The sequence below is a fragment of the Lipotes vexillifer genome, unplaced genomic scaffold (assembly GCF_000442215.2).
Source record: "Lipotes vexillifer unplaced genomic scaffold, Lipotes_vexillifer_v1.1 scaffold860, whole genome shotgun sequence".
In the NCBI taxonomy this organism is placed as follows: domain Eukaryota; kingdom Metazoa; phylum Chordata; class Mammalia; order Artiodactyla; family Lipotidae; genus Lipotes; species Lipotes vexillifer.
In genome coordinates, this window is record NW_006789568.1 from 1,611,733 (window position 1) to 1,639,069 (window position 27,337).

Genomic DNA, 27,337 nt, shown 5'->3' on the forward strand with positions numbered 1-27,337 from the left:
CTTCTGTCCCGGACAAGAGGATCCGGAAGAGCATTTTATGTTTTAAGAACAGGCTGACACGCAGCAGCTACAACAACAGCTGAGATCACTTAATAAATGGTGCTAAACTAGCTTGTCTCATGCTCTTGCTCTTTATGGTGCATCAAAGAAGTGGCCTTTCAGACTGACTGTCATCATATTAAGGAATGGCACAGACTTCTCCGTGGAGGGCCATCCGGGGAACGCAGCCTCATTTCCATAAGCCCATTGTATAACGTCACATGGTATTTTGTTCCAGCTCTGCTGAGGTCTGACATAATGAGGTGATATCTAGCTCTCAAAATGAGACCCCATTTTTTTGGTATTTGAATTTTAGTTTCCATCTAGTCATGCCGATGACCAGAACAGAGTGATTTCTGACTTAGAATTCAGCTTGAAAGTCCGTACGGTTGGAAAGGGGGATCCTTGGCCTTTGCTTTGCTGACTTTGTTTGTCTCACTTCAAAGAAATCTCTTGCTTGGAGGTAAGCCCTGCTTCCGTCTGTGTGCGGCTGTACGTGTAGAGCTTCCGTGCTTTGTGTTAATGGGTTTCTCACTGTGCTAAAGCCGCCCAGGCCGCAAGCTCTTGGCCAGCCTTCGCCCTTCTGCTCTCCCCTGAGAGCCAGGTCAGCTTCCTCTTAGAGCTCGCCCTGCCTGCACGGCCTCAAGGTTCTAGCCCTTCCCTTCCTCCCAGTCCCCAGGGCTGTTGTGCATCAGGACCTGGGGTGGGGAGATGTCTTTGTCCTGCTTGAGTGTGCTCCTTAGGGCATCTGACCATACATAGCACATACCAGCCCCTCGTGTGCTTTGTGGCTTGGCGTGTATGTGCTACAGCTTGGCCTTCAGGCCCCTAACCTGCATGTAGAATTTCAGCAAGCCTTACGTTACTTTAGGCTTTCTGAGGGGCTACCACCAAAACCAGAAATGAAACACTTGCCCGCACTAGGCCAGGTTGCCTGATCACGCCTGTGAAGGTGGCTGTGGGCATAACGTGGAGTTTGCCAGAGTGGCTGTGCTCTTCCATTATGGCAGCAGCACCCTGAGCTATACCATCCTCACTGACCATCGGGCTCCACGTGGCCTGGGATCCCACAGAACACACACTGGGACTAAAGTGCCCTGGGCTCAGCATCCTGGAGGTGTTCGTGTCGTTGCTTTTTTCTATTATGTACCCCAAATTGGTTGAAGGACCTAGAAGATGGAGATTTGTTGATGTATGGAAATGCCTATTCTCTCTGTTTTCAGCGTTTGTCAAAGAATTACCTTCTATGGCCCTTTCCCTCTTGCCTTCCACTGTAATGTTACATGCATTGACCTTAATTTCAGCTAATGTAACTGGTCCAGGGGATGAGCTTGATGTCACCTTCCAAAGTAAGAGTTGATCAGAAAGCACCAAACTGACCTTGAGACCCCTGTGATCCTTGCCACATCTGAACAGAAACGAACTGTTCTGCTTTGTTCTGCTCCTTGTGGCTCTCCCACAGGTGTGGCTCTGTTTGAGCCAAGGAATTGGAGCTGCTTGGACTTGAGAATTCAAGGGAAATGAGGAAGAAAGAGCCAGCAGTTCTCTCCCACCTACTCTGGAGATTAGGGCTCCTGGAAATGGTGAGGGGAATTTTTTTAGGGGTGGCTTAGATTTCTCAGTCAAGCGTACCTCCACCTTGCTCTGTTTCAGTCCAGTCTCCAGTGTCCTTTTTCAACCATCTGGTTTTCCCAGGCTTCCCCTGATCACACTGCTTGTGGCCTTTTCCTGCTGCACTCCTGAGAGGCTGATGCTGTGCACAGGGCATGACGAGCTGCTTTGCTGCAGAGGGGATGCTGCCTGCTGCCTCGTACCCTTGCTTATTGCCAACAGTTAGCCCCTTAAGGGTGCATGGGTCCCACTGAGAAACGTGAAACTGGTTCAGTTGAGTGTTAGCTCAGGGGTGTGGCTCTTTCTAATGAGGCCAATCATAGCTGAGATTTCAGAGATTTGGGTCCTTGCGGGCATCAAGTGATTCACTGTATCCGCCACTTTGAGGACAATCTCATAACACAGCCAGACTTGCAACCCAGGATCACGGGACCACAGGATAAGACTTGGGGCGCAGAGCCATATACAGCAGCAGTGCCTCTTGTGAGGAAATTCCTCTTTGGAGTAGTCTCTTGAGTCCCTTCGTGCCTCTGGCCTGGAATGGGAGAGGGAAGACAGGGCCAGCTGCACTCAGTGGGCCACAGTGTTGGGAAGACTGACCAGGTCCCTCCGCAGAGAGAGCTGAGGGTAGGTGACTTCTCTTTATTCATTTATTCTAGAGGAGAAATGGGTCGAATCACGGGGACTTCACCACCTCTAGATTTCATTGTATTTAAACATTGAACTTCATAGGCAAGAACCAACCATCCCTTCTCTTGCCATGGCTAAATCATAGCCAGGTGGCACTGGGTCATACCAGCATAATTGCTGGACTTTGCATTTGTGAAATGTTCCCCTATGCTGATGTTCAAGGTAAAGCCCAGACTAGCAGGAGGCCAAGTTCGTCCATGAGTATGAGGGCCAGCTGAGTGCAAGGCTGTGAACTGAGATTTGGGCCAGAGTAGGGGCAAGTACAGAGTTACACAGAAATGAGATCTCTGCTCTCAGAGTTTGCTTTCTGGTAAGTGAGCTGGTAAAAAGTGGTCTTTAAAGGACTCATTGTTGTCCTGACATTTGAATCTGTTTAGAATGCCCTGTAGGCTATATTAATCTCACGGTAATTTAAAAAAGAATATTTTTTTAAGAAACTCAATTTACATGACAGTTTTAACATTTAACTTGTTCTTTCTTTTACCTTTAAAAGAAACAAGTTTTAATATTACTAATATGCCTGGGATGCCAGATGGAAAATAGCTAGAACATTCGCACCTAGTTTGAGGCGCTTGATTTGCCTCTTAGTCAAGCATTGGCCTGTGAGCACCAGCGATTTTACCAGTGACTGTGACCATCAGCTATTTTATCTCCACTGAATCCACATGAGGAAACTTTGCCCACATTCTTCATGTTGAAGTTTTTACATGTGAAGAAAAGGCTGCTGAAGAAAATGGGAGGCAGAGTAATACTAGCTGCACCAGAGGGGCTCTGACATCCATGTTTCTGAAGGTTCTTGACACAGACTTCTGTTTGGACTAGTGTAGGGCTTTCTGGAGACAAAAGGATAAATGAGGTGAAGCTTCAACACAGCCATGTAATTTCTTGTTGACACCTCAGTTGCTTAAATAGAATTTAAGTCTCACCTTTAGAGCAAGAGAGGGGTGTCCCAAGCGTCAGAGTTTGCCTTCTCCTTATCTCCATTTGTGAAGAGTGAAGTGACCTTCTGACATCACTCGTGGACTCTCAAAGCTCATCACGCTACCATCTCTCCAGAAGGAGCTGTGAAGTACATGTCTTTCTGTGGAAACTGAGTCTGTGAATTGATAAAAGGCTGGCAGCTTATTGGGTGCTCTTCCATTTTCCTTCAGTTAACATAGCTGTATCAGTATTTTGGCAATACTCTCTCTGAAGAAACCATTAACTTCAGACCAATCTCTTATTCCGAGAGATACATCATTAACTTATAAATGCTGCTGTTTACAAGAGGGAAATACTAATGAAACTGATGTGAATATTGCCTGGAAGAATGAATTTGTTGTGCCAGGTTTCTGTATTTAATCCCTTCCTATTTAAAAAAAGAAAAGCTATCTGTAGGAGACCTACTGATAAAATATATTTTAGTGGTCATAATATTAAACCTGCAGTGAGCTAATAATTTAGCACATTAAACCCTATATGTTGTCACCATGGGTATATCACCCCTTTAAACCAAGAATGGAATAATTGACAGTAAGGAATTTTAGATTTAAAGGCACCAAATTACCCATTTTATATATAATTCCCAGGGAAGTGGCTGAAAAATGGTTAAGGCAAACAGGAAGGGCATAAGCTCCTCTCAGAAAACTTGAGGTGCGTTAAGGCTTCCGGATACACAGGGGATCTGGCTTTCTCCTGGTTTCTGGCCAGCAGTCACCAAGGCCCTGGTCTTCGTGGAGCATCATTCCAAGAGACTCTACCGTCAGTCACATTTCTTATCCCTTTCTAACTCCAATTTCTAAATTAAGTTAATAAGCATTAAAGTTGTGTTGAGCATAGGCCCTTGGAAATTTTGAGCTGCTGTGACATAATACAACTTAATTTTAAGATAATAGTTACTTGGGTATTATTAGAAACATGTAACCTGGTAAGAATTTGGGTCTGAGTTTAGAAGGGTCAGAAGGTTGGAAATACAAAAGCAGATAAAGTGGTGTAATTTCCTCATTGCGTCTTTGGACATTGTAATGCTGTTGGGTACCTGCCTTTACCGTCAGGGTGAGGCCTGATGAAGAAAGATAGTTTCTGCCACCTGTCCTCACGTCCCCAAGGCAGAAAGCACAGCTGCCCTTTGTCTCAGTGAATTGGAGGTGTCTCCCATGGTGGGTGAGCTTAGCTCTGACCTCACTGGTCTCCCCTGTAGACTTGTTGAAGGAGTGGCTAGAAGGACGTGCAAATCCTCTAGGGAGTAGTGAGGGCCAAACTTAGCCAGGAGACGAGCCAGGAGAAGTGCCAGCTGCCCCCTGAAAGGTGCCGGCCACCCCGCTAAGCTGAGAGTAAAGTCTAGGAGGGGAACCTCACTGCTGTGCTTCCAGGTATCGGTGGGCTCCACTTGACCTTGAGGGTATCTGAAATGGGGTGTGGGTTTATCTTGTCTGTTTTCTCTTTGTTAAAAAGCCTTTGATCTGAATGTACTATTGTGTTTTTTGTCTCTGGTTTGCCAGGGCCTGGGAGGAGTTTCATGGCCTGGTGAACAGCAGCGGCCGCTGATCGGACGCTCCCCCTCTGTCTCTCACACTCAGGGTAGGGCCTTGTCTACCTTCTCTGTTACCTTGTGACGTATCTCTCAACCGTAGGACCCTCTTCCCAAGGGGATGCCCTCTCCCCACTTGCCCCCAGGCTTGCCTCTGCCAGCATTGAGCCTGCTTCAGTCCCTCCTCATGGACTGAGATACCACAGTCTCAGGAAACTGCTGAGTCCAAAGCCACTGACTTATCCTCCCTGGGTCACATGTCTCCTGGTGAAGCCCTGGGCAGGTCAATGAGCCTCGCTACACTTACTTCTGTTATCTGATTTGGAAAATGAGTTTCCATGGACTAACATGTCTCTGGTGTCTTTGGATGCCAGCATTCCATGATTAGAAATGGCCCAGAGATCCATTTTCTTTTGCACGGACGTGGCCATTTTTAAGCTGTCTGACAGTGTCCTGTGACTAATAGGACAGTTCCACAGGCCACAGTATGGGTTAGGTGAGAGGTATGTCTCGTTTGCTGGTGGTATTTGTCAGTTGTGAGGAAACAAGTGATGGAACTTCTGAGTTGCAGCGGTTAAAGTGAACTGGGGGTAGATGTCAGGGCTGTGTAGGAGGCACGGTTCCAGGTTGTATTGTGGCTAGACCACCACGTGTTCGCTGGCAGAGAGACCCTGGGATATCGAAGGCTGGGTCAACTGAAGCATTCACTTTAAGAATATTTGTATTTCAGTTAAGGGAGTTCCAAGTCCATGTCTGTCTCTTTAGCAGAAGGAGTTGAATTGGGTAAATTTTTTCTGGATGAGAGGAATGGATAAAAGGACAGTATCTCCATGTGCCCGACCCGAGAGCACATTCCTGGACAGTAACTGTCCCCGCCCCAAACCCATCCCTAAGAAATGGAGAATTTCTAAAATGGAAAAGAACATGTCAGCTGTAGTAGCTGCTTCAGAACTCCCCTCTCCCGGGAAGGAAGGGAGGCTTTTTCAGGAAAAGGAGACCTACATTCCTCAGATGGGCTAAAGAGATGGCATGACACTGTGAGGGACAGAAGCGGGTGGCCAGGGGTCTGAGTAATAAACAGACCCAGAATTCCTATACACTCATGCCACTCATATCTGTTTTTTCAATAGTTTAATTCCTTTATTATAAATTCAGCTTCTAGATGATAACATTAGATTTTCAAAGTTGGAATTTAAAGAGTTTCTCTGTATAGTCAATATAGAATTCTGAGATGGATGAAAAACATGTGTCAGCTCTAGTACTGATACATTGATTTGTAGGCTGGAAAGCAGCAGATATTCAAAATAAATCAGTTAAATTTCCAGAGGCCTGGCGCTATAATGGATTTGTTTTAATAGCATTACCATATTTAATTCTAAGATTCCTTTTTTTTTGCTTTTAATGTCCCTAAAATTGGGATGCTTACAGTGAATGTGATAAGAAAGGTTTTTGTCGTAGTTTAAATTGGCAGCGTTTACCTCTTAATGGTGGTGCCTTTAAAATTCAACAGCATCTTAGGTTCCATAAGTAAAAAAGCTTTAAAATGAAATTGGAATAGACAGAATGGAAGACTTAAAATTATTCCCTCTCCCCTTAGCTAACACCAAATTCCCCAGGAAAAAGATCTTTGAATCGCGTTGAAAAGTCCTATAGTTGCGGAAGTTGCATAATTGTCGTTTTGTAGTCTCTCTGTTCTTTTGTTGCCGCCCCCCCGCCCAATATCTTTTCTATAGGGCAGATTGAAGGGAGCATTCCATGGGTTAGGTGTTCTCCTTGAAGCACAGACTTGGGAGAATGAGAGGAGTATTAGAGTCTAAACAAAAAAAACCCAACTCACTTCATTGTCCTGACAGACTTGAGAAAGACTTCATATTTCACCTTTATTGATTTAACCTTGTAAGTGGTAAAAGGGGAGTTCCAAGAAGATGCGCATACCCAGCTTGTGGTGGTTTGAGCTGCCATTTTAGAGGCCCCAAACTTTAGCCTTCTTGTCCTCCCTCCCTCGTCTCCCTTCCAAGTAGATCATTATCTATGAAGAAATTAAAAACTGCTATTTAAATAATTCTTGAACCACAAATACTTTTCCTCAATTTATCTGATGTTTTGTGACATTACATGTGGCTGCTAATATTTTAGGACTATGTCATTTGACCTCTATTACCATTACAAATAAACATTGCCCTTTTAACCATGGCTTCAGTAGAAGTCCCAGTTAGCTGCTGGTTTGGGGCGGTTGGGGGGTGGGGTAGATTCTGGGTCCCTGCATGTCTAGGCTGACGTGCACAGAAGCAGTGATCTCTCTTGATGGCGAATGAACTTGGTGTGGTCACTCGGTAGAGATGAGAGATTGAAGTTTGCCCTAGTAAACCTAGGGGGTTTGCAATTTTATTTGCTTTGCAGGGAGGGAGAGAGGAGGAAGCCAGAGCTGGCCTGGGCCGGACAGCTGGATAGCCAGAGAAGGATTCCCTGAAGACCGTGATGTAAAAATGTTATCATTTCCTTCTAAACGATCTGTTATATCATTGAAAGCCATTGAACAGATCAAAACCCAAAAAGCTTCCCAATAGTCTGCACATTGCTAGGTGCCTGGAGGGTCTAGCTTTCCGGAGCTCAGTCTAGATTGTCTGAATTTTAGTTTGCTTTTAAAAGAAGAGAAGCCCATCTTTTAAAAAGAAAAAAAAAAAGAAAAAGAAAAATTGCTTGTGGCCTCTGCCACTTCCTGTCTAATCTCTCTTTCTCCTAATCTCTCTGTGCCCTGCAGCCTGGGGTGAGGGACATAACTGAGGATTAGTTCCCAGCTGGTTTGAGGTGAACACATTCCTCAGACTAAATTTGGCACCAAGCTCTTCTCAACCCACTTTTTTTTTTTTTAGAAAGGCTGGACCTGAGCCGCCAGCTGCCACCCGCCTGCTTCAGCCTGTCATTGTCAGGAGCCTGTTGCCCACCCTCAATGCTCTTTGTTTTTCTTTATTATCAGACTCTGGAAAACCTCAGCTGGATTCTCCTGGCTCTGTTACTCTGTCCCTCCCCACTTCCATTTTACAAATAAACCTTAGAATGATTCTGACTTCTTAGAGATTTCTGACTATGAAGAGATCTGTGGCAACAGAATTAGAATCAATATTACGTATCTTAGTGGGAAGGTGCTATAGAGCCCTTCAGCTTACCTGCCACCGGGAGGGTTTGTTCTGGCCCAGCCCCAGCACAGTGTAGGAGTTCTCCAGAGCGTCGGTGGCCAGCGTATGGTGATGATTAATCCTAAAGATTCTCTTCTTTACATCACTAAACAGCAGAAAGGGCTGAGTCCAGATATTTGCCTGCCATCTCTCTGACTCCAGATAAGACAGATAATTCTCCCACAGTCAGAAGATTCTCTGACTCTACCTTCCCGCAGCCCTGGCTTTCTAGTCTCCCTGCTGATTGACTTCTGTGATCCAGTTGATCTGTGGGGACAGAGATGGCATCAGAGGGGAAGAAGGAAGCAGCACATCCTTCTTCCTAACCACTTCTGTGTCACTAGAGGTGCTGTGTCCTCCGTTGTGCAGACTGTCACAGCGCAGCGTCCCTAAGGGGACCCAAATAGCACACCTCAGTTACTCCTGCTTTTCTCTGCCTTGTGATCAGATGCATTCTTATTCTTCGCTAGCTTCTTGCGGCCCCTCAGTGGAGTCTGCCCTTTTGAAAGGCCCTTTAAAAAGATGATTACCCCACTAAGTTCTCTTTGTGTTCAGTCTTCAACTTCTTAGATGGAAATCATTGAAATTCTCAATAGCGTTGATCATTGAGCTGCATGGTCATGCATGTCAGTTACAAAAATACCAGTGGGCTTTTGAGATAACGTCAGTTTCTTCCCAGCCAGAGTTCACCCATGCCGGCTCCATGCATTTTCCCTCTCCGTGTACTTGTCTGCAGTTACTCTCTGTGTGGTGAGGGCTGTGAGTTACTGTCAGCCTGCTACCGTCATGGAGGAGAATCTGTTAGCCAGCAGCAGGAGCAAACTGCTGTTTGGCTGGGCTGAGCACATTCCTTCGTCGGTATTAATTCACTCTGGACCAATTGCCAGATTCCCAATCAATTGTAGCAATTTTAAGACAGGTCAGTTAAAACCAGAGCTTCTAGAATGTTCCATTAACATTACATGGAAGAAATCATTCCAAAATCAGGTTAATGAGAATTTCTGTCTCAAAATTTCAGACGAATTTAAGTCTGAAGCACTGGGCCAGAGCAGTAGATGGAGTGACCTTTAAAGCCCCTTCCAACCCTGAGATTTGGGGATTAAAATGGCGATGCGAACTGCCGAGGTGTTGTTGGATTTCTAGGCTGGAACAGGAGAGGTACTAGTGGGCGGCCAAACCTGTCTGCATCCAATAGGAGGCAACTAAGAAGACATCACAAGATCTGTCACACACACACACACACACACACACACACGCATGTGTGTGTGCACGTGCTAAGTTTCTAAAGTAAAGTGTACTCAGGTTTCACCTCTTAGAATATCCTTTCATAAGCAGCTATAAGTTTTGAACCAAGGGATTTTTGGTTGGTTGGTTGATTTTTTTGAATATGTAACACAATCTGTGGTTCAAATTTTTTAAAAAAAATGCGTGTGCATGAGTGTGTGTTTGTGTGTAAGAGAGAAAGAGGTTTCCGTCCCACTCTTTCTCCATCTGCCCAGCTTCTGGTGTCCCTTCCCCTGCCACCACACTGCCCCAGCTAACAGCATTTTATTATGTATGACTTCCTTGAGGCAGATATGAGCCTTATTTCCTCACTCACACAGGAGGCAGCATATCAAGTCCACACACTGTTCTGCACCTTAACATTTTCAGTTTCTCTTGACGATCTTTCTATATTAGTAGAGAGTTTCTTTTACTTTCATTTTTTTTAAGCTGCACAGTATCCCTTTAATATTTAGTCCCCTATTAATTAATTTTTAGTCCCCTGTTCACACGCGTTTGGGTTGTTTCTGACCTTTTGTAATTGCAACCAGTTGAATCCAAGTGCCGTGTCAGGAGGGCCCGAGAGCTGCCGAGGCCAGGTTTCCCCGTGTGTGTGTGTGTGTGTGTGTGTGTGTGTGTGTGTGTGTGTGTGTGTTGCCTAGAGATGACCTGTGTATTGAATGCTCTCTTTTCTCCCATTTTTTTCTTTCAGGGACAATTCAAGCTTTCGAAATACAAAAATCACATTGTGAAAGTACACAAGCTGGCAATAATCCTTTTCTGTATGTGTGTGTTTGTCCGAAACGGATGGGAGGTCTCCGGCTGGCCCTTCCATCTGCTCACTGAGGGGACGTCCCTGAGCCTCGTGCTCCCCTTTTGCACTCATTCCTGGAGGATGGATTCCGCTAGACACCCTCCAGCATCGCTGACTTTATAAAGCAGAGAAAATGGAAAACGTGACTTTGTAATAGACAAACTTTTTTTTTAATGGGGTTCTGTTGGGGGAGTTCAGCCTTTCCTTTTTCTGTGTGCTGTCCAGATGCCTCCCGGGCACCCTGTCGTGCTCTCCTCTGCTGTACAAAGGGCGTCATGACCACGTGTACAAGCCAGAGCTGTCAACTGAGCGTGATCAGTATTATGAATGTCTGTGCATCCAGGAAAAGCTTTTTGTTGGAGAGTCCCGGAGTAGCTATAAATGCTGTCTTCTAGATCTGCCATTAAATTATTGGGACGTTTTGTTTATTTCACGCCCCTCTTCCCCCAAGCCCACCACTTTCGGAAAATGTGTTACTGATTTTGTATTGTCTCCTGCCTTATGCCCTCCAGTCTTCCCTCCTGTGGGACTCTTTCCTTGTAGGCACTGCTGCACTTAGAAGTTTAATCCAGTGGGCTACACTGGTTTCACTGAGGCAACTTAGAAGGTATGACTGCATAAATTAAACCGGAGCAGAATCCAGTTTAATGAGGAGCTAGGTTATAATAGAGGTTCCAAGTACAGGATTAGGAGCTGAGGGCGGTTTCTGAAACCGTTTTCCCTCATGAGCAGGGCCTGTGTGTCCAGCCTGTTTCTGTGGGTTCTTGCATGCCTCTGATTGAGAAAGGGTAGCAAAAGCTGGTTGTTGCCAGGTATTAACACAATATGGTGAATTCTATGATCTGGAAACTGGGACATCTGAAGAAAAGGTGACCATGATGGATGGCTTTCTCTGCACGGCTGTACCTGTCTGCAGTGGTTGGAGAAACCTACCTTCAGTCCTCATCACCTGGTGTACGTGTTAGCAGATGCGTGCCGATCCAGGATGCCCGGATAGAAACCTTGTAGCTGCTGCCGGCAGGCTCTGAAAATGACCAGGCACACGTCAGAGAAGCTGGGTGATCTGACTCCAGAAGGACTGAAATCAGAGAGGTCAAAGAGCACCTAGGGTTGAAATAAGTACCGAGGACCAGTCCTACGGCAGCCTCCAAGGAGCACTGGCTTACTTGGCTCTTGTGAGCAGAGACCGCAGTACCTTAAATTAAGGCCTCTCCTAAAACCTATCCTTGCAGGCCAGGGGGCCTTAGCCACCTGGTCTCAGAGAAATCATATGAGAGTAACAGGCATTTGCTTATTGTATTTATATTACTGTCTTCCTACTTTCCAACTCCTGAACACCCTGGAATTACCACTGTCTTGGGATGTTTTTTCCTGAAAGAACAGGGGAGTATAGAGCCAAAAGGGAGGTGCTCCCATTACAGTTGAAGTTGGATCAGATAAGATCTAGCAGTGACTTAAACTCCAGGAATATGAAGAATAAATTCTAGTGCCCAGACAGTTGGGAAGGGCTCAGGCAAATATAGGAGCAGCATTGGCTACAATGGGGAGCAAAGGCGGCCTTCCGAGTTTAGACCCAGGGGGGTCTTCACTTTTGCCTAAACTCAGATTTGCCATAAAAATTCCAAAGAGCAGATGTTTGGATTTGCCCTCCTTTGGGCATCTGCCTGACTATTATTAGTGTGTGAGTTGGGTGCATATGTGTATAACGTGTTTGTGAGTGAGGGTTTCGTCAGGCCGAGTGCTATGGTGTATTGTCCATATTTGTGTTTACTTTTTTTTTTTATCTCATTTGTTCAGATTTTTTAATCTCTTATGTTTTCTAGAGCTGCACATGCCTCCGCTGCCAACCTTTTCTTTGCAGTATTCAAAAGTTATTTTTTTCCCATCAGACACATGCTGGCTAGAACAAGAGTTATTTTCTGCTAGGCAGCATCTTACCCCTAGAGCTCTCCAGATCTGCCTAACAGCTTTAAATCGGGGATTGAAGAGTCAGTTTTTCCAAACCACCTGTTTTTCACGTTAGCTTGCGAGGTCTTTTCAATTCTTTTTGACTCCATGCGCCTCTGCTACACTGAGATAGGACACAGTTACGGTATCACCAGTTGTAGAGACAAAGGGGAAAAGGTGCACCAGAGCCAACCTAGCAGACGTGTCAGGTTGCTGCTGGGAGGTGGGCTGTCACTGTCCCCTTTGCACAGGCAGGCTGTTTCCAGGACCCCTCAGAAACTGGTCCCCACTCCTCTCCAGGGTTCTTCTCATCTTATCCCTCTATTCATATGTGTGTGTGTTTCCCTGTGACATTGGCAGTGACAATAATTTCCCACCCAGAGAGAAGCTTGTGGTCCACGATGCTCCAAGAATGAGTTTCCAGGTATTAGCCAGTGGAGGCGCAGAAGCTGTGACAGGAGTGAGTCAGTGCTGCACTTTCAGAGCAGTTGTGTACTGCAGCAATAAATGGAGAACGTCAGCAAGAACCTGGTTGTGGACTCTTGAATGCAATGGAAATGGGGACACGGGTAGTTTGTTACTACTGCTGCTGCCCTTCAGTGCGTGGGTCTTCATTTTAAACGCGTTCCAGAACCAAATAATGGGTAGTCCAGACACTGCAGTATCATTGACGTAAGTGTATCATAAAACTATCCTCTAATTGACATTAATCGTTGCCATAGCAATTTACATTTTTAATATCAAAATAGTTGTTAATTCTAGTTCTTCTAAATTTGGGATGAGGAATATTGGAATGGAAGGGGGTTCAAAGGAAGGTTTAGATTTGGAAGTAAGAAATCACCCCAGGCCTTAACTTGGAATGTTTTATTTAGCCCAAAAATGGACGTGTGGGGCATTCCAATGACCAGTGCCCACGTGAAATACCATGGGAGAATGAAACTTAATGCAGAGCCTCAGTGACTGTTGATGGAAGATTTAAAACTAGTTTTGAGACTTCATTTCAATATGTAGAAATTTCCTTTCCGTGTATATCAGTCACAGTCCAAGTGGAGACAGAAACCATGCAAGTTATTTTAACAATATGGTAGAATTGTTGACTCAGCCGTTAAAAAGGCCTAAAGGAGACACTAAAAAACCAAGGCAGTAGCGCCTTCAGGGGGAGGTGCCTCTGAGGATGGACGCTGCTCACCTGGGCTGGTGTCTGAGGGCGGAAGGAAGCTGGTCTGAGCTTGTTGGGAGAGGCAGCTGGATTCAGCTGTGGGAACACGCTGCTGTTGCAGAGCTCCACAAGGCTGGAGCTCGTCCCTTTTCCTTCCTCCAGCGCTGAAGTGCACCCTGTTGGGGAATCCAGTGGTCTGCCAGCTGGCAAAGTAGAATTGTGTCCAGTTCTATGCCCAGTATCACAAAAACAGTTAAAAACAGTGAGTGTGAAGCAGAGGTAAGGGCTTAATCATTGGTACAGTCCTCCCCTTTAGCCACTCAGCATCCATATATACCCTTCTACACATATTTGGACTTTAGTAGTATTACAAAAGCAACTCGGTTTCTGCCCAACTTACAACTAACTAATTGTAAGACGGTCTTAGCCGCTCCCCAAACAGGAAATGTAATGCTCAGCAGTGAGCGTGGGTCTCTCGGCTAGGCTGATTACTCCAGTTCAGTCACAAGCTCATCTGAATAGAACATAGAACAACGAAACTAAAGGGGGAAAACTTCCCCAAAACTTGCATTGAAATAACGAGGAAAGAGGAAAATTGTGGATGTGCTTTTTTATTTTTTTTTTTTGCGGTACGCGGGCCTCTCACCGCTGTGGCCTCTCCCATCGCGGAGCACAGGCTCCGGACACGCAGGCCCAGCGGCCATGGCTCACGGGCCCAGCCACTCCGCTTTTAAACGCGTTCCAGAACCAAATAATGGGTAGTCCAGACACTGCAGTATCATTGACGTAAGTGTATCATAAAACTATCCTCTAATTGACATTAATCGTTGCCATAGCAATTTACATTTTTAATATCAAAATAGTTGTTAATTCTAGTTCTTCTAAATTTGGGATGAGGAATATTGGAATGGAAGGGGGTTCAAAGGAAGGTTTAGATTTGGAAGTAAGAAATCACCCCAGGCCTTAACTTGGAATGTTTTATTTAGCCCAAAAATGGACGTGTGGGGCATTCCAATGACCAGTGCCCACGTGAAATACCATGGGAGAATGAAACTTAATGCAGAGCCTCAGTGACTGTTGATGGAAGATTTAAAACTAGTTTTGAGACTTCATTTCAATATGTAGAAATTTCCTTTCCGTGTATATCAGTCACAGTCCAAGTGGAGACAGAAACCATGCAAGTTATTTTAACAATATGGTAGAATTGTTGACTCAGCCGTTAAAAAGGCCTAAAGGAGACACTAAAAAACCAAGGCAGTAGCGCCTTCAGGGGGAGGTGCCTCTGAGGATGGACGCTGCTCACCTGGGCTGGTGTCTGAGGGCGGAAGGAAGCTGGTCTGAGCTTGTTGGGAGAGGCAGCTGGATTCAGCTGTGGGAACACGCTGCTGTTGCAGAGCTCCACAAGGCTGGAGCTCGTCCCTTTTCCTTCCTCCAGCGCTGAAGTGCACCCTGTTGGGGAATCCAGTGGTCTGCCAGCTGGCAAAGTAGAATTGTGTCCAGTTCTATGCCCAGTATCACAAAAACAGTTAAAAACAGTGAGTGTGAAGCAGAGGTAAGGGCTTAATCATTGGTACAGTCCTCCCCTTTAGCCACTCAGCATCCATATATACCCTTCTACACATATTTGGACTTTAGTAGTATTACAAAAGCAACTCGGTTTCTGCCCAACTTACAACTAACTAATTGTAAGACGGTCTTAGCCGCTCCCCAAACAGGAAATGTAATGCTCAGCAGTGAGCGTGGGTCTCTCGGCTAGGCTGATTACTCCAGTTCAGTCACAAGCTCATCTGAATAGAACATAGAACAACGAAACTAAAGGGGGAAAACTTCCCCAAAACTTGCATTGAAATAACGAGGAAAGAGGAAAATTGTGGATGTGCTTTTTTATTTTTTTTTTTTGCGGTACGCGGGCCTCTCACCGCTGTGGCCTCTCCCATCGCGGAGCACAGGCTCCGGACACGCAGGCCCAGCGGCCATGGCTCACGGGCCCAGCCACTCCGCGGCATGCGGGATCCTCCCGGACTGGGGCACGAGCCCATGCCCCCCGCATCGGCAGACTCCCAACCACTGTGCCACCAGGGAAGCCCTATGGGTGTGTTTACACATAACAAGCCAGACTATGTAGAGTCTGTAATTATCATGAGGCTGGAGCCGATACTTATTTACAACTTCCTTTTCCACTACGGAGTCTATTTCCTTCGCTCTCAGCGAGGATCTCAGCTGGTCAGGATTCTTGATTTGGTATGGTTGATCCAAACCTTTATTCCTGAAAGATCTGAGTTAATCATACAGCCTTTATTTACTACAGTTTTGCATTCATTCTTGCTATTTCTAAAAGAGGCCCTAGAGGCCTCTCTGGCTTCCAGCCAGTCCTCCCTACCCCTTCTGTGTAGCAGCGCCCAGGTTTCCCCTTGAGGACGCTCCCCAGGTGGTAGAATAATCCCCTTATTCGCTTGTTGGTTCAGTGTCCTGAACAGCCCAGAATAGGCAGGTGAGCGGCAACTTGCAGTCCAATGGAGCCATTTCTGTGTCCCCTGGTAGGCGCAGACCTCCTTGTCGAGGGGACTGGTGAGAGGAACCCCTCCCACCTCTATTCCTTGATTCCTGGGCACATGGATTCTGGTTATGGGAGAGATTCATGCAAGCATACACTGCAGCCTCTAAGACACCTCTGTCCTTTCAGGACAAATGGCGCCGTAACTGAGTCTTCAATGGGCCATTCCAAATCTGTTTACCCACTGGGTAGTGAAGGATGTAAAGGTAGTGAAGGAGGTAAAACCTGTGGATCATAGGGTCACAAGTCCATTGCCTCACTTCCTTTGCTGTGAAATGAGTTTCTCGATTAAAAGTAACGTGGAATACCATGCTGGTGAATAAGGCATTCCATTAGTCCACAGATGGTCACGATGGGAAAAGCATTATGGGCAAGGAATGCAAATCCACATCCAGAATGTGCATCGACTTTCATGGTTTTGCCTAAGGGCAATGGAACAAATCCAGCCCTGTTTCTTTTCTTTGAGCTTTGGCCACCTGGATTGTCCACATTTTGGTACAACTCATATCTCTGCCCATGGGGTCCACTTTCCCTTGGCTACAGTCCTGTTTGGTGTTAAGTGTCACATCTCCCAAGCTTAGTTCCATGTGACCGTTACACCAAGCTCACCTCCAAGATCATTTTGACTCAAGCTCAAATATCTTGGACACATAACCCATCTCCGTTCCAACAATTCACAGAAGTACAGCTAGCTGATGTGTCAGCTCCAAGAGAAGAGAGCCCACAGGAGGCTTCTGCTGTCCTCAGAGTATTCATCCAACAAACACTCGCCTCCTGGGGCGGGGGTGGGGGGCAGTGGTTGGGCAGTGTTGCGGCTATGGTGATAGGTGAATAGGCAGTCTGGGGCTGTACCCTTGAGGAGCTCAGGCTGGAGGGGAGAAGCTCCAGAACACAGCAAGTGAGGTGTGCAGAGTGTGGTGGGAGAACTGAATGGAGCTCTAGCGTCCTGGGGGGCCAGGGAGGAAGGAAGGCCTCCCGGAGGATCTGCAGTTCAAATGTAGTCAGTGTGGGCCCAGTCCAGTGGGTCGGTAACCTTCATGCACCCAGACTTTGAAAACGCAGACGTGAGACGACCGGTGGGCTTTATGCTGGAGGTGTTCCCTCTGGGTGAGATTGGTATCACATGTAGAAAATTGTACCAGTTATTAAACGCTCTCAGTGCCAGGCGCTGTGATAGCTTTATGTGTATAGTTAACTTAGTCACACAGCAGCCCTATGGGTAGGTTATTATGGTCCCCATTTTACAGATGAAGAAACAGGCAGCAAGACAGTAAGCAACATGCGTGCAGAAAGTCACGCATGCCATGCAAGGGCAGAGATGGGGTTTGACCTTGGGTCAGTTGAGTCCCGAGCTCCTAAACCTTCTAGGGCAGGGGAGGGAGGGCTCGCCCAATCTGCAGTTACTTGGATAGATAAGAATGATGGTCTCCAGAGCGCATCCGGGCCCTTTGGCTATAAAATGACCCCTGCTGCCGCAGGGTGGTCCCAAGGGGTGAGAGGCCCCACCCAGCTGGCCAAAGAGGCTCAAGAATAAATGTGCAGGGTAGTTTCCCCTGCGGTCCCTGTGAGGGGCAGGAGGGCACAGTGGTTTACTTGTGAGGTGACATTTTATATCCTTTCCTCATCCTGCACCATCCTTCTGACATCAAGAAAGCCTGAGTGGGGCTTCCCTGGCGGTCCAGTGGTTAAGACCACGTTTCCAATGCAGGGGGCACGGGTTGGATCCCTGCTTGGCAAACTAAGATCCCACACGCCATAGGGTGTGGCCAAGAAAAAAAAAAAGCCTGAGTGCTGGCCTCGCACCAGACCACACCACGTAGGTCCTCAGCATCTCCATTCCCTGTTTCCACAGTCATGAATATTCCTGCAAAGTCGCTCTGCCCAAATCATTCTCTCCATGTTAGTCCGCTGGGCCCACTGTCTCATCAGAGCCCCTCCACTAGCTGCCTGGGAAGCAATACTCCCACCCTGAGAGCAAACACCCAATGTTCTACCTAATCCGCCCCCGCCCTTCTGCCCCATAAACACAGACAGTGAGGTTTTGTGTCCTGGGACTTGATCTCCACCCTGACCTCCATCTGTGTGGCTGGGGGCTCGGGACACCCCTCACCTGCCACACACTCAATCAGGAAAGTGAAAGCACAGAGAAACGCGGATTGAACTTGGGCTCTTCTCACGAGTCCAAGAAGGCAGGTGGGTCAATCAGATGTCCCTTGGCCAGTCCATCTTCCCCTGTCACTGACAAGAGAACTGTTAAGCTTGGTGGCCCGAGAGCTGGAGGCCCATCTCCACCTAGGCCTCATTCTGCACTCCCTGGGCCCCGCTCACTTCCCGCACAGGACAGTTCCTGGAAGGTGGTGAGAGTCCCACAAAGGCTGAGCACATCTGTGGCTGGGCTAGCCGGGCACCACCGAGCACGGGGCTCCTGGGGGGTTCTCTGTTTTCTCAGGTCTGTTCTCCCTGCTCTCGGGCTCACAGTGCCCCCTCTGGCCACCCGGGCTGCAGTGGCCTGCTCTTCCATCGCCAGGCTCCCTGCTGTCACTAATCCCGCTGCCTATTTGCGTGTGCTCATTCCCCACCCTGCACACGCCCTCTGCCTCCTGACGGCTCCCACTTTGTCCCTTTGGCCTCCAAGACCCTCTGCACATAGGGCAGGTGAAAGGCCCTTCTCCTTTCTGCCTGTCTCCCGGTGGCCTGACGCCTCGCCTCACCCCACAGCATCTTTCCCTCATCTAATCAGTGTGTTCCTCCCGCCTCCCCCTATAACACCCTCTGCTATCCACCCTTGTAGTAGCTCACATTACTAAGCCTGGTACTGTTGAAGGCCTGCCTGTATTTCTTTCTTTAATACCCTCCCTGGTCGTATTTTGGCCAGACTGAGTTCCTGGGGTGCCCCGGATATGCCCTTGTTCTTCCTGCTACGCGGCCCGTACACATCTCTCCACACTTTGCCCACCTCTGTCACCCTTTGGATGCTACTTGCTCCAGGGAGCCCTCCAGGCCCCCTTCTGTCTGAATTATAGACACTTCCTGTGTTCCCACAGCCCTGGATCTATGCCAGTGCCCTTGTCCGTCTCTCCTGCTGGGTGTGGGTTCCGTGACAGCAGGGGCCACTCCTTCATCTCCGAACAGGGCTGGCTTGGAGCAGGCACCCAGATGCTGGCTGCCCGGAAAACTGCTGAAAGCAAAGTTACAGAATGCCTTAGTCATTGCGTGGTATTCCACACAGCACTGCTTCTGACAGTACACAGAAAGCCTTTTACAGCAAATGCAAGGCAACAAAGGGCTCGTGCTCCTCGGGTTCCCTGGTCTTGCCGGCAGCCATCATCCTGAAGCAGTGGGTGAGACTGCTGACTACTGCGTTTGAACTTTGTTCACTGGGAATTAATAAATGGTTGCTCTAGCTTTGCAGATGATTCAAAGGGTGCTGGCAACCAGTAACTGGAGTGATTGGCCAACGGGCCTAAGGCCTGCAGGGCAGAAAGTAAATCACGACAGGGTAACAGGGAGGGCTGGAGGCCCTGGTGAGGCCAAACAGCAGGTGGGGTAGGAGTCAAGATCAGAAGGGAAGGGCTGCAGGTACAGGATTCCAGAAAGAGAGCGATCCAGATGATGGCAAAGACAGAGGGGCAGGGAGGTCAAGGAACCACGAAGGAGGGGAGATGCACATGGGCTTTGATATCAGAGGAAGATCAAAGCTGGTAGTGAAGTTTGCCCACGTCATCTCTCTTTTTTTTTTTTTTTTTTGCGGTACGCGGGCCTCTCACTGTCGTGGCCTCTCCCGTTGTGGAGCACAGGCTCCGGACTCGCGGGCTCAGCGGCCATGGCTCACGGGCCCAGCCGCTCCACGGCATGTGGGATCTTTCCGGACCGGGGCACGAACCCATGTCCCCTGCATCGGCAGGCGGACTCTCAACCACTGTGCCACCAGGGCAGCCCCCCACGTCATCTCTTAACTCCGCTCATCTCAGCCCCAATGGTGCACTATACTCACCAGTGTCGCGGCTCAGGCATCAAAGATTCTAATGAATCACTGTCCTAACTTAAGTCCCTATTAATTTACTTTATACTGAAGTGGGGGGAGCGTGAATTAAACAAGACCGAGAGGACCAAGAGACCCTGTCGGGTCATCTTAGGCCTAACCGCATGGGTTTCCCAAACTTTGCCTGATGCCTCAACTATCAAAATGCTAACCGGCCCCAGAGCAAGGCCAAACCTAATTCCCTAGTCCTTAGCTTCCATTATGTGCAGCCTCAGGGTGGATCCAGGCATAAGCTGGGGCTCAAAAGAGTCATTCTGGCAGCATGTCGACTCATCTTGGTGGGCGAGACCAATGTCAGGTAGCAAAATGTCTGGCAGGTAAAGGGCATGTCGAGATGAAAGACTGAAGATGAAGTTACTGGGGATAACTGCAATTTACTACAGCCTTCCTGCAGCAGCCAGCAGCCAGCAGCCAGCAGCCAGCATGTATCACTGCCATAAAAATAAAACCTGTGAAAATCAGATGAGATGCTGGAAGGAACCCTGTAGTGCTGGATTAGAGTAGGAAATAGTATGAAATCATGTTTACTGTAATATACACACATACATAGATACAGAAATAAAAATAGATATGTGTGTATACATGTGTTAACATATATATATTCCCTGGCTTTATCCTCTGAGAGGGACCAGAAGCAATGATACACCAGTAGCAGCAAGCATACCTTGCAGCCAGATCTTAGCATCTAAATACCATTATTCAATAAAAAGAGCCACACTCCTTGGAGAAATAGCCGATTCTAGGGCTGAGGCAGGAAGAATACAAGATGAATCTGGAGCATTTTGAAGTGCCTGAAAGTAGGAAAGTATTTTTAAAAAACCATGCAAAACCTCTTATTAATGGAGGTATGTCAAAAGGACACAGGAGCTGAGTGAAAGAGCTCCCAATGGCCAAAGATGAAACAATTTGAACAACAAAAAAGTCCTACTGGATTATAACCCAAAGTATAAAATAAATATCCATGAATTCATACTGATATAAATAAATTATTTAATAAATAAATAGATGGAGGACAATAGATAAATCCCCTGTGGAGAAGAATTCCAATTAACTTATGGAATAACTCCTTTCTTCTTAAGTGTAGGCTGTGCATAGTGACTTCCTTCCAAAGAGTACAGTATGGAAAGGGGATAAAAAGAGTGTCTTTACAGGAGAGAAACGTGATAAACATGACGTCAGCCAGGTGATCCAGGTCAACATCGACGGGTATGTCACGTTATAGTGTGTACCCTTGATATGATATGATGAAAATGGCATTTTACCCCTGTGGTCTTCCTCCCAAAGACCCAGAACCGCAGCCTAACCCTAAGAAAAAAAATCAGACAAATTCCACTACAGAGGTATCCTACAATATACCTGACAAGCACTCCTCAAAACTGTCAAGGTCATCAAAAACAAGGAGAGTCTAGAAACTGCCACAGTCAAGTGGAGCCTAAGGAGACAAGATGACTGACCCTGGTTGGATCCTGGGATAAAAAAAGGGACATTGACTAGAGACTGAGGAAATCCAAATAAACTGTGAACTTTAGTTAATAACAATGTGTCAATATTGGCTCATTGATTGTAACAAATGTACCACAGTAATGTAAGATGTTAATAATATGGAAAACTGGGGGACTTCCCTGGCGGTCCAGTGGTTAAGACTCTGTGCTTCCCAGGCAGGGGGTGTGGGTTTGATCCCTGGTCAGGGAACTGAGATCCCACATGCTGCGTGGTGTGGCCAAAAAAGAAAGGGGGGGAAAAAAAAAAAAAAGAAGGAAAACGAAGTGTGGATAATATGGGAATTCTCTCTACTATCTTCTCAATTTTTTAATACATCTAAAACTGTTCTAAAAAACATAGCCTATTAAAACAAACAAAAAGGACATACGAGCCAACCTGAAAGAGTTCCTACTAGCCAAAGCTGGAAAAATTTAAGCAACAAAATAAGGTAATATTGCACTATAATGCAAAGAATAAAAGAAATATTCATGCATCCATACTAATACAAATAAATGATTGAATTAATAAATAAATGAGGGAGAAGGGACATCTTCCTTATAGAACAATATTCCTAATAATGAATATAGAAGGAATGGAGGGAATAGAAGTCACCATTGTTTCACCATAGTGATTCATAGTGATGAATGCTAAAAACTGTGAGCAATTTTAAGGAGGAGCAGGATATCACCGCCCCCCAAATATTTATTAATTACAGCCGTGGTTTTAACATATGTTCACAAATATTTGATACCTGCTCTCCAGGAGGTAGAGCTTAATTCACCTTCCCATGAGTGTGGATTGAATTTAGTGACTCCCGGGAATTCCCAGCGGTCCAGTGGTTAGGACTCAGCACTTTCACTGCCAGGGCCTGGGTTCAATCCCTGGTCAGGGAACTAAGATCCTACAAGCCACGAGGTGCAGAAGAAAGGAAGGAAGGAAGGAAGGAAGGAAGGAATGAAGGTAGGAAGGAAGGAAGGAAGGAAGGAAGGGAGGGAGGGAGGGAGAGAGGGAGGGAGGGAAGGAAGACTTCTTTCTAACTAGGGAGTGTGGAAAAGAAAAGATAGTAACTTTGTAGTGGAGAAATCTGGCAGAGACCCTCTTAAGCCAAATGATAAAGGTTAATAGAATCATTGGGTCATGCTGGCATCATGTACCCTGATATGTGATGAGGACACTTCACCTCTGATGTCTTCTTCCCCCAAATCCATAACATATCTACTCATGAGAAAACATCAGACAAACCCACACTGAGGGCTGTTCTACAAAATACCAAAAAGTGTCGGCATCATGAAAGACAAGGAAAGATCCTGAAACTGTCAGACTGGAAGAAATGAAGGAGTCATGATGACCAAACGTATAATGTGGGATCCTGGACCAGAAAAAAAGGGCACCAGTGGAAAACCTGGGAAAATCTGAAGAAAGCTTGAAGTTTAGTTAAGAGTAATGTACCAATGCTCACTTCTTAGTTCTGATCAATGTACCATGGTTATGTAAGATGCTAATATTAGGGGAAGCCAGGTGAAGGGTGTATGGGAACTTTGTGTACTATATTTGCAAGTCTTGCATAAATCTAAAATTATTTCAAAATAAAAAGCCCAAGAACTTGCCCAAGGCGTGATGCTTGATTTCAATGCCCAGATCTCACTCTAAGGTGGGTCCCCGGTTCCTGCTCTCCAGAGCAGGTTCCGGCAGCTCCATCAGTGCCGGCACCAGGGAGAACGCCTGCAGGCCTGTTACTCAGGTATTACTTTGCCTGTTTTCCATGCACAAAGCTCCACCTTCCCCAATGCTAGTCCTATGTCACCACACAGGCTGTAAGTGCTTTAGTTTCCCAGACTGACAATAAATGAACATGAGCCCCACTTGACACGAGGGAAATATTTCCATGAGCTCAGTTCAGAAAAGGTCGTGCTGGGACTTCCCTGGTGGCGCAGTGGTTAAGAATCCGCCTGCCGATGCAGGGGACACGGGTTTGAGCCCTGGTCCGGGAAGATCCCACATGCCGTGGAGCAACTGGGCCCATGCGCCACAACTACTGAGCCTGCACTCTAGAGCCCGCGAGCCACAACTACTGAAGCCCACGTGCCACAACTACTGAAGCCTGCACGCCTAGAGTCCGTGCTCTGCAACAAGAGAAGCCACCATAATGAGAAGCCCGCACACTGCAACGAAGAGTAGCCCCCGCTCTCCACAACTAGAGAAAGCCCACGCACAGCAACAAAGACCCAACACAGCCAAAAAAAATAAAAGGTCGTGCTTATGAAGATGAATGGGAACCCCTGTCGCCAGTAGCAACAGGAGTAGTAAGACCCAGTGTAGCAGGTGGTAAAGAAAGGGGCCCCAGAGAGCAGGTGTGGCTCCTGAAGGACCAGCAGGAAAGGGACAAGGTGGGAGCCCCAGGAAGGCATAGCCCACTTTGCCCATCAAGGAGCCCCACCTGATCCCCCCTTCCTAAGTGGGCTCTGGGTGGTCCACACAAGACAGGGGACAGGAGTCCAAAATGAAGGGGGCACCCCACCAGCTGATAGGCCAGTGGTAAGACTGTCTCCTCCCAAGTTAAGCCTTGGTAAGGTGGTCACAGGTGAACCATATCGGGGGGAAAAGGCAGGAAAGGGGCACCATACCAAGACTGGATCTCTAGAACAACCTTTGGTAAGATGGAAGTCCCAAATGAGCGGACGCCAAAATGACCATGGGCAGTAGAAAGGATCTTTTAATTGATGATCAGAGCATGAAAGGAATGTGGTGAAACTAGTGTGAGATCAATAGAGGAAGATTGAATTGTCCCCAGCATGGAAAGGGTGGGTCCAGCAGCACGGGTGCACACCAAGAGCCCAGGAAACCATGGATCCCCCGGCAGTAACCCAGGCAGGAAACAGGAGGTGTGCTCACAACTGAGACAGGAAAACCTAAACTCGATTCTCTGGAAGGAGAGAGGCTTCAGCTGCCTATACACAGGGCTAATCAACGCAGATGGAGAGTCTGAGGGCGAGGAGGATGGCCAAGGAAGTCCTCTAGTCTGGAGAAAGGAACAGTGACAGTTGAATGGCTTCAAATGTCTCATTGACTGTGGAAAATGGCCTTGTGCCATGAAACCAGGGCCTCAGGGTAGACAGAGACAGACGGTTTACCGTGGAGATCCCAGTGGCACACCCAAGGGTAGACCAGATGGCCTTTAAGGCCACAGTCACCCCTGGTTATGAGAGTCTCAGAACTGAAAGGACAGCTACTCTGCCACCTCCCACAGCTACCCTGGTTCTGGGGATGCAGTGGCATCAGGCTTTCAGGCTGTTGTTGGCTGGTGAATTACACCCTAGCACCAGCGACGACCAGCAGCCTGCCAGTCTGGCCACGAAGGTGCTAAATGTCCAGGCTCTGAGCCCCTGGCCTCCTGGGAAATTCTTGCAGCATATTTATAAAACGATGGCTCGGTGATGAGCTTTTCCAGACAGCAGCTGCCAGGAAGGGGTAGACAAGTGGTTTGACAACCACCATGAGCTAGGCAGGAAATTCCTCAATACACAGGTCAACATGCAGCAACATAAGATCCAACCGCTCCTGCACCTGTCATGCCTCCGCCTTCTCTCCCGGGACCCAGAGGCCCAGGGCTCCCGCTGAGTACCTCCTGCTGGTGCCCTTCCTTCCACAGGCCCCTTTCCAGTCCAGGCAACCTGATGCCTGTGCCCTGGCATGCCCGCTGTGCTACGTCCTCACCAGTGCACAGCACTGTCATATGGTGCCTCTCTGAACACACCTTTTTGTTCTCCCTCATCTCCCTCAAATGTGCTTTATACCCCTTTCTAAGGGAAGGGTTTTCTTTCCCCCTTTATTTTATAAAATGCTCATTAGATAAACAAGCTGGTACATCTATACAATGGGATGTTATTCAGCGATAAAAAGAAATGAACTATCGAGCTATGAAAAGACATGAAGGAACCTTAAATGCACATCACTAAGTGGAAGAAGCCAAGCTGAAAAGGCCACACACCGTGTGATTCCATGACATTCTGGAAAAGGTGAAACTATGGAGACAGTAAAATATCATTGGTTGCGGAGGGGATAGGAGGATAAGAGGGGGGGCACATAGGATTTTTAGGGCAGTGAAACTGCTATTCTGTACGATACTGTAATAGTGGATACACTTATTATACAGTTGTCAAAACCCATAGACTATACAATGCCAAGAGGCTTTTGTTTAATAATAATGTATCAATATTGGCTTGTCAATTGTAACAAGTGTACTACACTAAGTAAGATGTTAAAAAATAAGGAAAATTGGGGAGGGTGATAGAGGGGATCTGGCAATTCTCTATAATTTTTGCTCAGTTTTTCCTGTAAACCTAAAACCGCTCCATTACAGGAAGTACAAAGAGATGGGGGAAAAATAAAGAAAAAGAAAAAAGTTTCTAGAAAAATCCATCATCTCACTTATTCAGAAAAACAGTCTTACTACCAAGGTGTGAAACTTTTACCATATACATGTTAGAGATCTCTAACAAATGGGATTATTCTGTAGGTCCTCTTTTTCTTGTTTTCACATTTTCTTTTGAAATAATTGTAGACTCACAGGGAGTTGCAGAAATAGTACAGAGGGGTGGGGGGCACCCTTCCCCCAGCTTCCCCCAGTCGTAATATTTTATACAAAGATCGCACAGTATCAAAACCAGGAAACTGACATCAGCACAATTGTACTTTTTGTCTCCTAATCGCCTCTGTTTATTTAACAATGTGTCATGAACATCTTTCTGTTAATGGTTACATTTCTGCAGTGTTGTGGGCTTTTTGATGGCCATGTAATAATTTGCTGTGTAGTACTCAACAGTCCCTGTGGTTGGATGTTAGTTTATTTCCAACTCTTTGCTGTCACCAAAGGCATTAATTTTATTTTATTCTTTGCATTAATTTTAATAACAGTTACGTTTAAGTGTATTTACTCGATGTGCCTCCCTGAAGTGCCTTCATAAAACACACTTCCCTCCCCTGTCTCACTTCCAGACTCTCCTACTGGTGTTGCCTTGACCTAGGCCTGTTTCTAGGGAAACCCAAACCAAACAATAGAGGGGATTTATTGACACACAAAGCCAGAAGGTCCAGAGGTAGAGCAGGCTTCAGGGTTGCTGTGATTCACTGGTCCCACAATACCATCAAGGACCCAATCCTCTTTTCTCCACTCTGCCTCCCTCAGGACAGCTTCATTCTTGGCACCATCCCTCATGGTGGCAAAATGGCTGCAGCACTTCCAGGGTTCTCAATGCATTCCATTCCTTACAGAAAAGGATGGAGAGCAGAAGTCTAGGAGCTCTTGCTAAAGAACAAGGAATCTTCCATCTCAGTAGCCCCAGCAAATCTTCCTTGAGTCTCTTTGGCTTGATTAGGGTAAAGTGGCCAAACCTAAACCAGTTTGAGTTACCTGGCCAATTGCTGTGGCAAGAGGGTGAGATTATTCCAGTTGGATTAAAAAGGGTTTCTTTACAGTACAGGGCAGGGATGTCAGGGATATTGGAAATCACAACATGCTCTACATGCCTTTGAATGGTTTTTGACATGCACTGGCAAACTGTGCCCCAGAAAATACCTGTTTTCTTACACACTCCTCTACTCTAGGTCTCACTATTATTTTAAAAAATATTTGCCAATTTAATAAGCAAGAAATGATATTCTATTTTGGACATTGTATTTGTTGGGTATTCATATATTTTTTTCTTTTGTAAATTGCCTACTTATGCCCAGAGACAGTTTTTCTACTAAACTAAACATTTTTTATTGATTTCTGAAGAGCTCTTTAGAGATTAAAAATACTAATCTCTTTTCATAGATGTTGCAAATATTTTCCCCAGGCTGTCATTTGCTTTTGAATTTCATTTATGGTAATTTTTACCTGTTAAGTTTATCAGTTTTTTCTTTATGATGTTAGCTTTTGTTTAGTTCTATTTTAAAGTTATGTAAACTTTAACCTATAATATATTTTCTTCCAGGAAAACTTGTGCTTTTTGTTTTGCGTTTAAATTCTTAATAAATCTGGCTTCAGATATAAGATAGGCATTTAGCTTT

General features: G+C 46.5%; 1 protein-coding gene across 1 annotated transcript in view; it reads left to right on the forward strand.

Moving 5' to 3' along the window:
- The window catches only part of EIF4E2 (eukaryotic translation initiation factor 4E family member 2), a 26,922-nt gene extending 16,674 nt beyond the window's left edge, over positions 1–10,248 (forward strand). The window contains exons 7-8 of the mRNA XM_007462762.1: positions 4,821–4,899; positions 10,001–10,248. Of these exons, the coding sequence (XP_007462824.1) occupies positions 4,821–4,866 (46 nt within the window). The 3' untranslated portion in view covers positions 4,867–4,899; positions 10,001–10,248. The remainder of the gene's footprint in view (positions 1–4,820; positions 4,900–10,000) is intronic.
- The last annotated feature ends 17,089 nt before the right edge of the window (positions 10,249–27,337 follow it).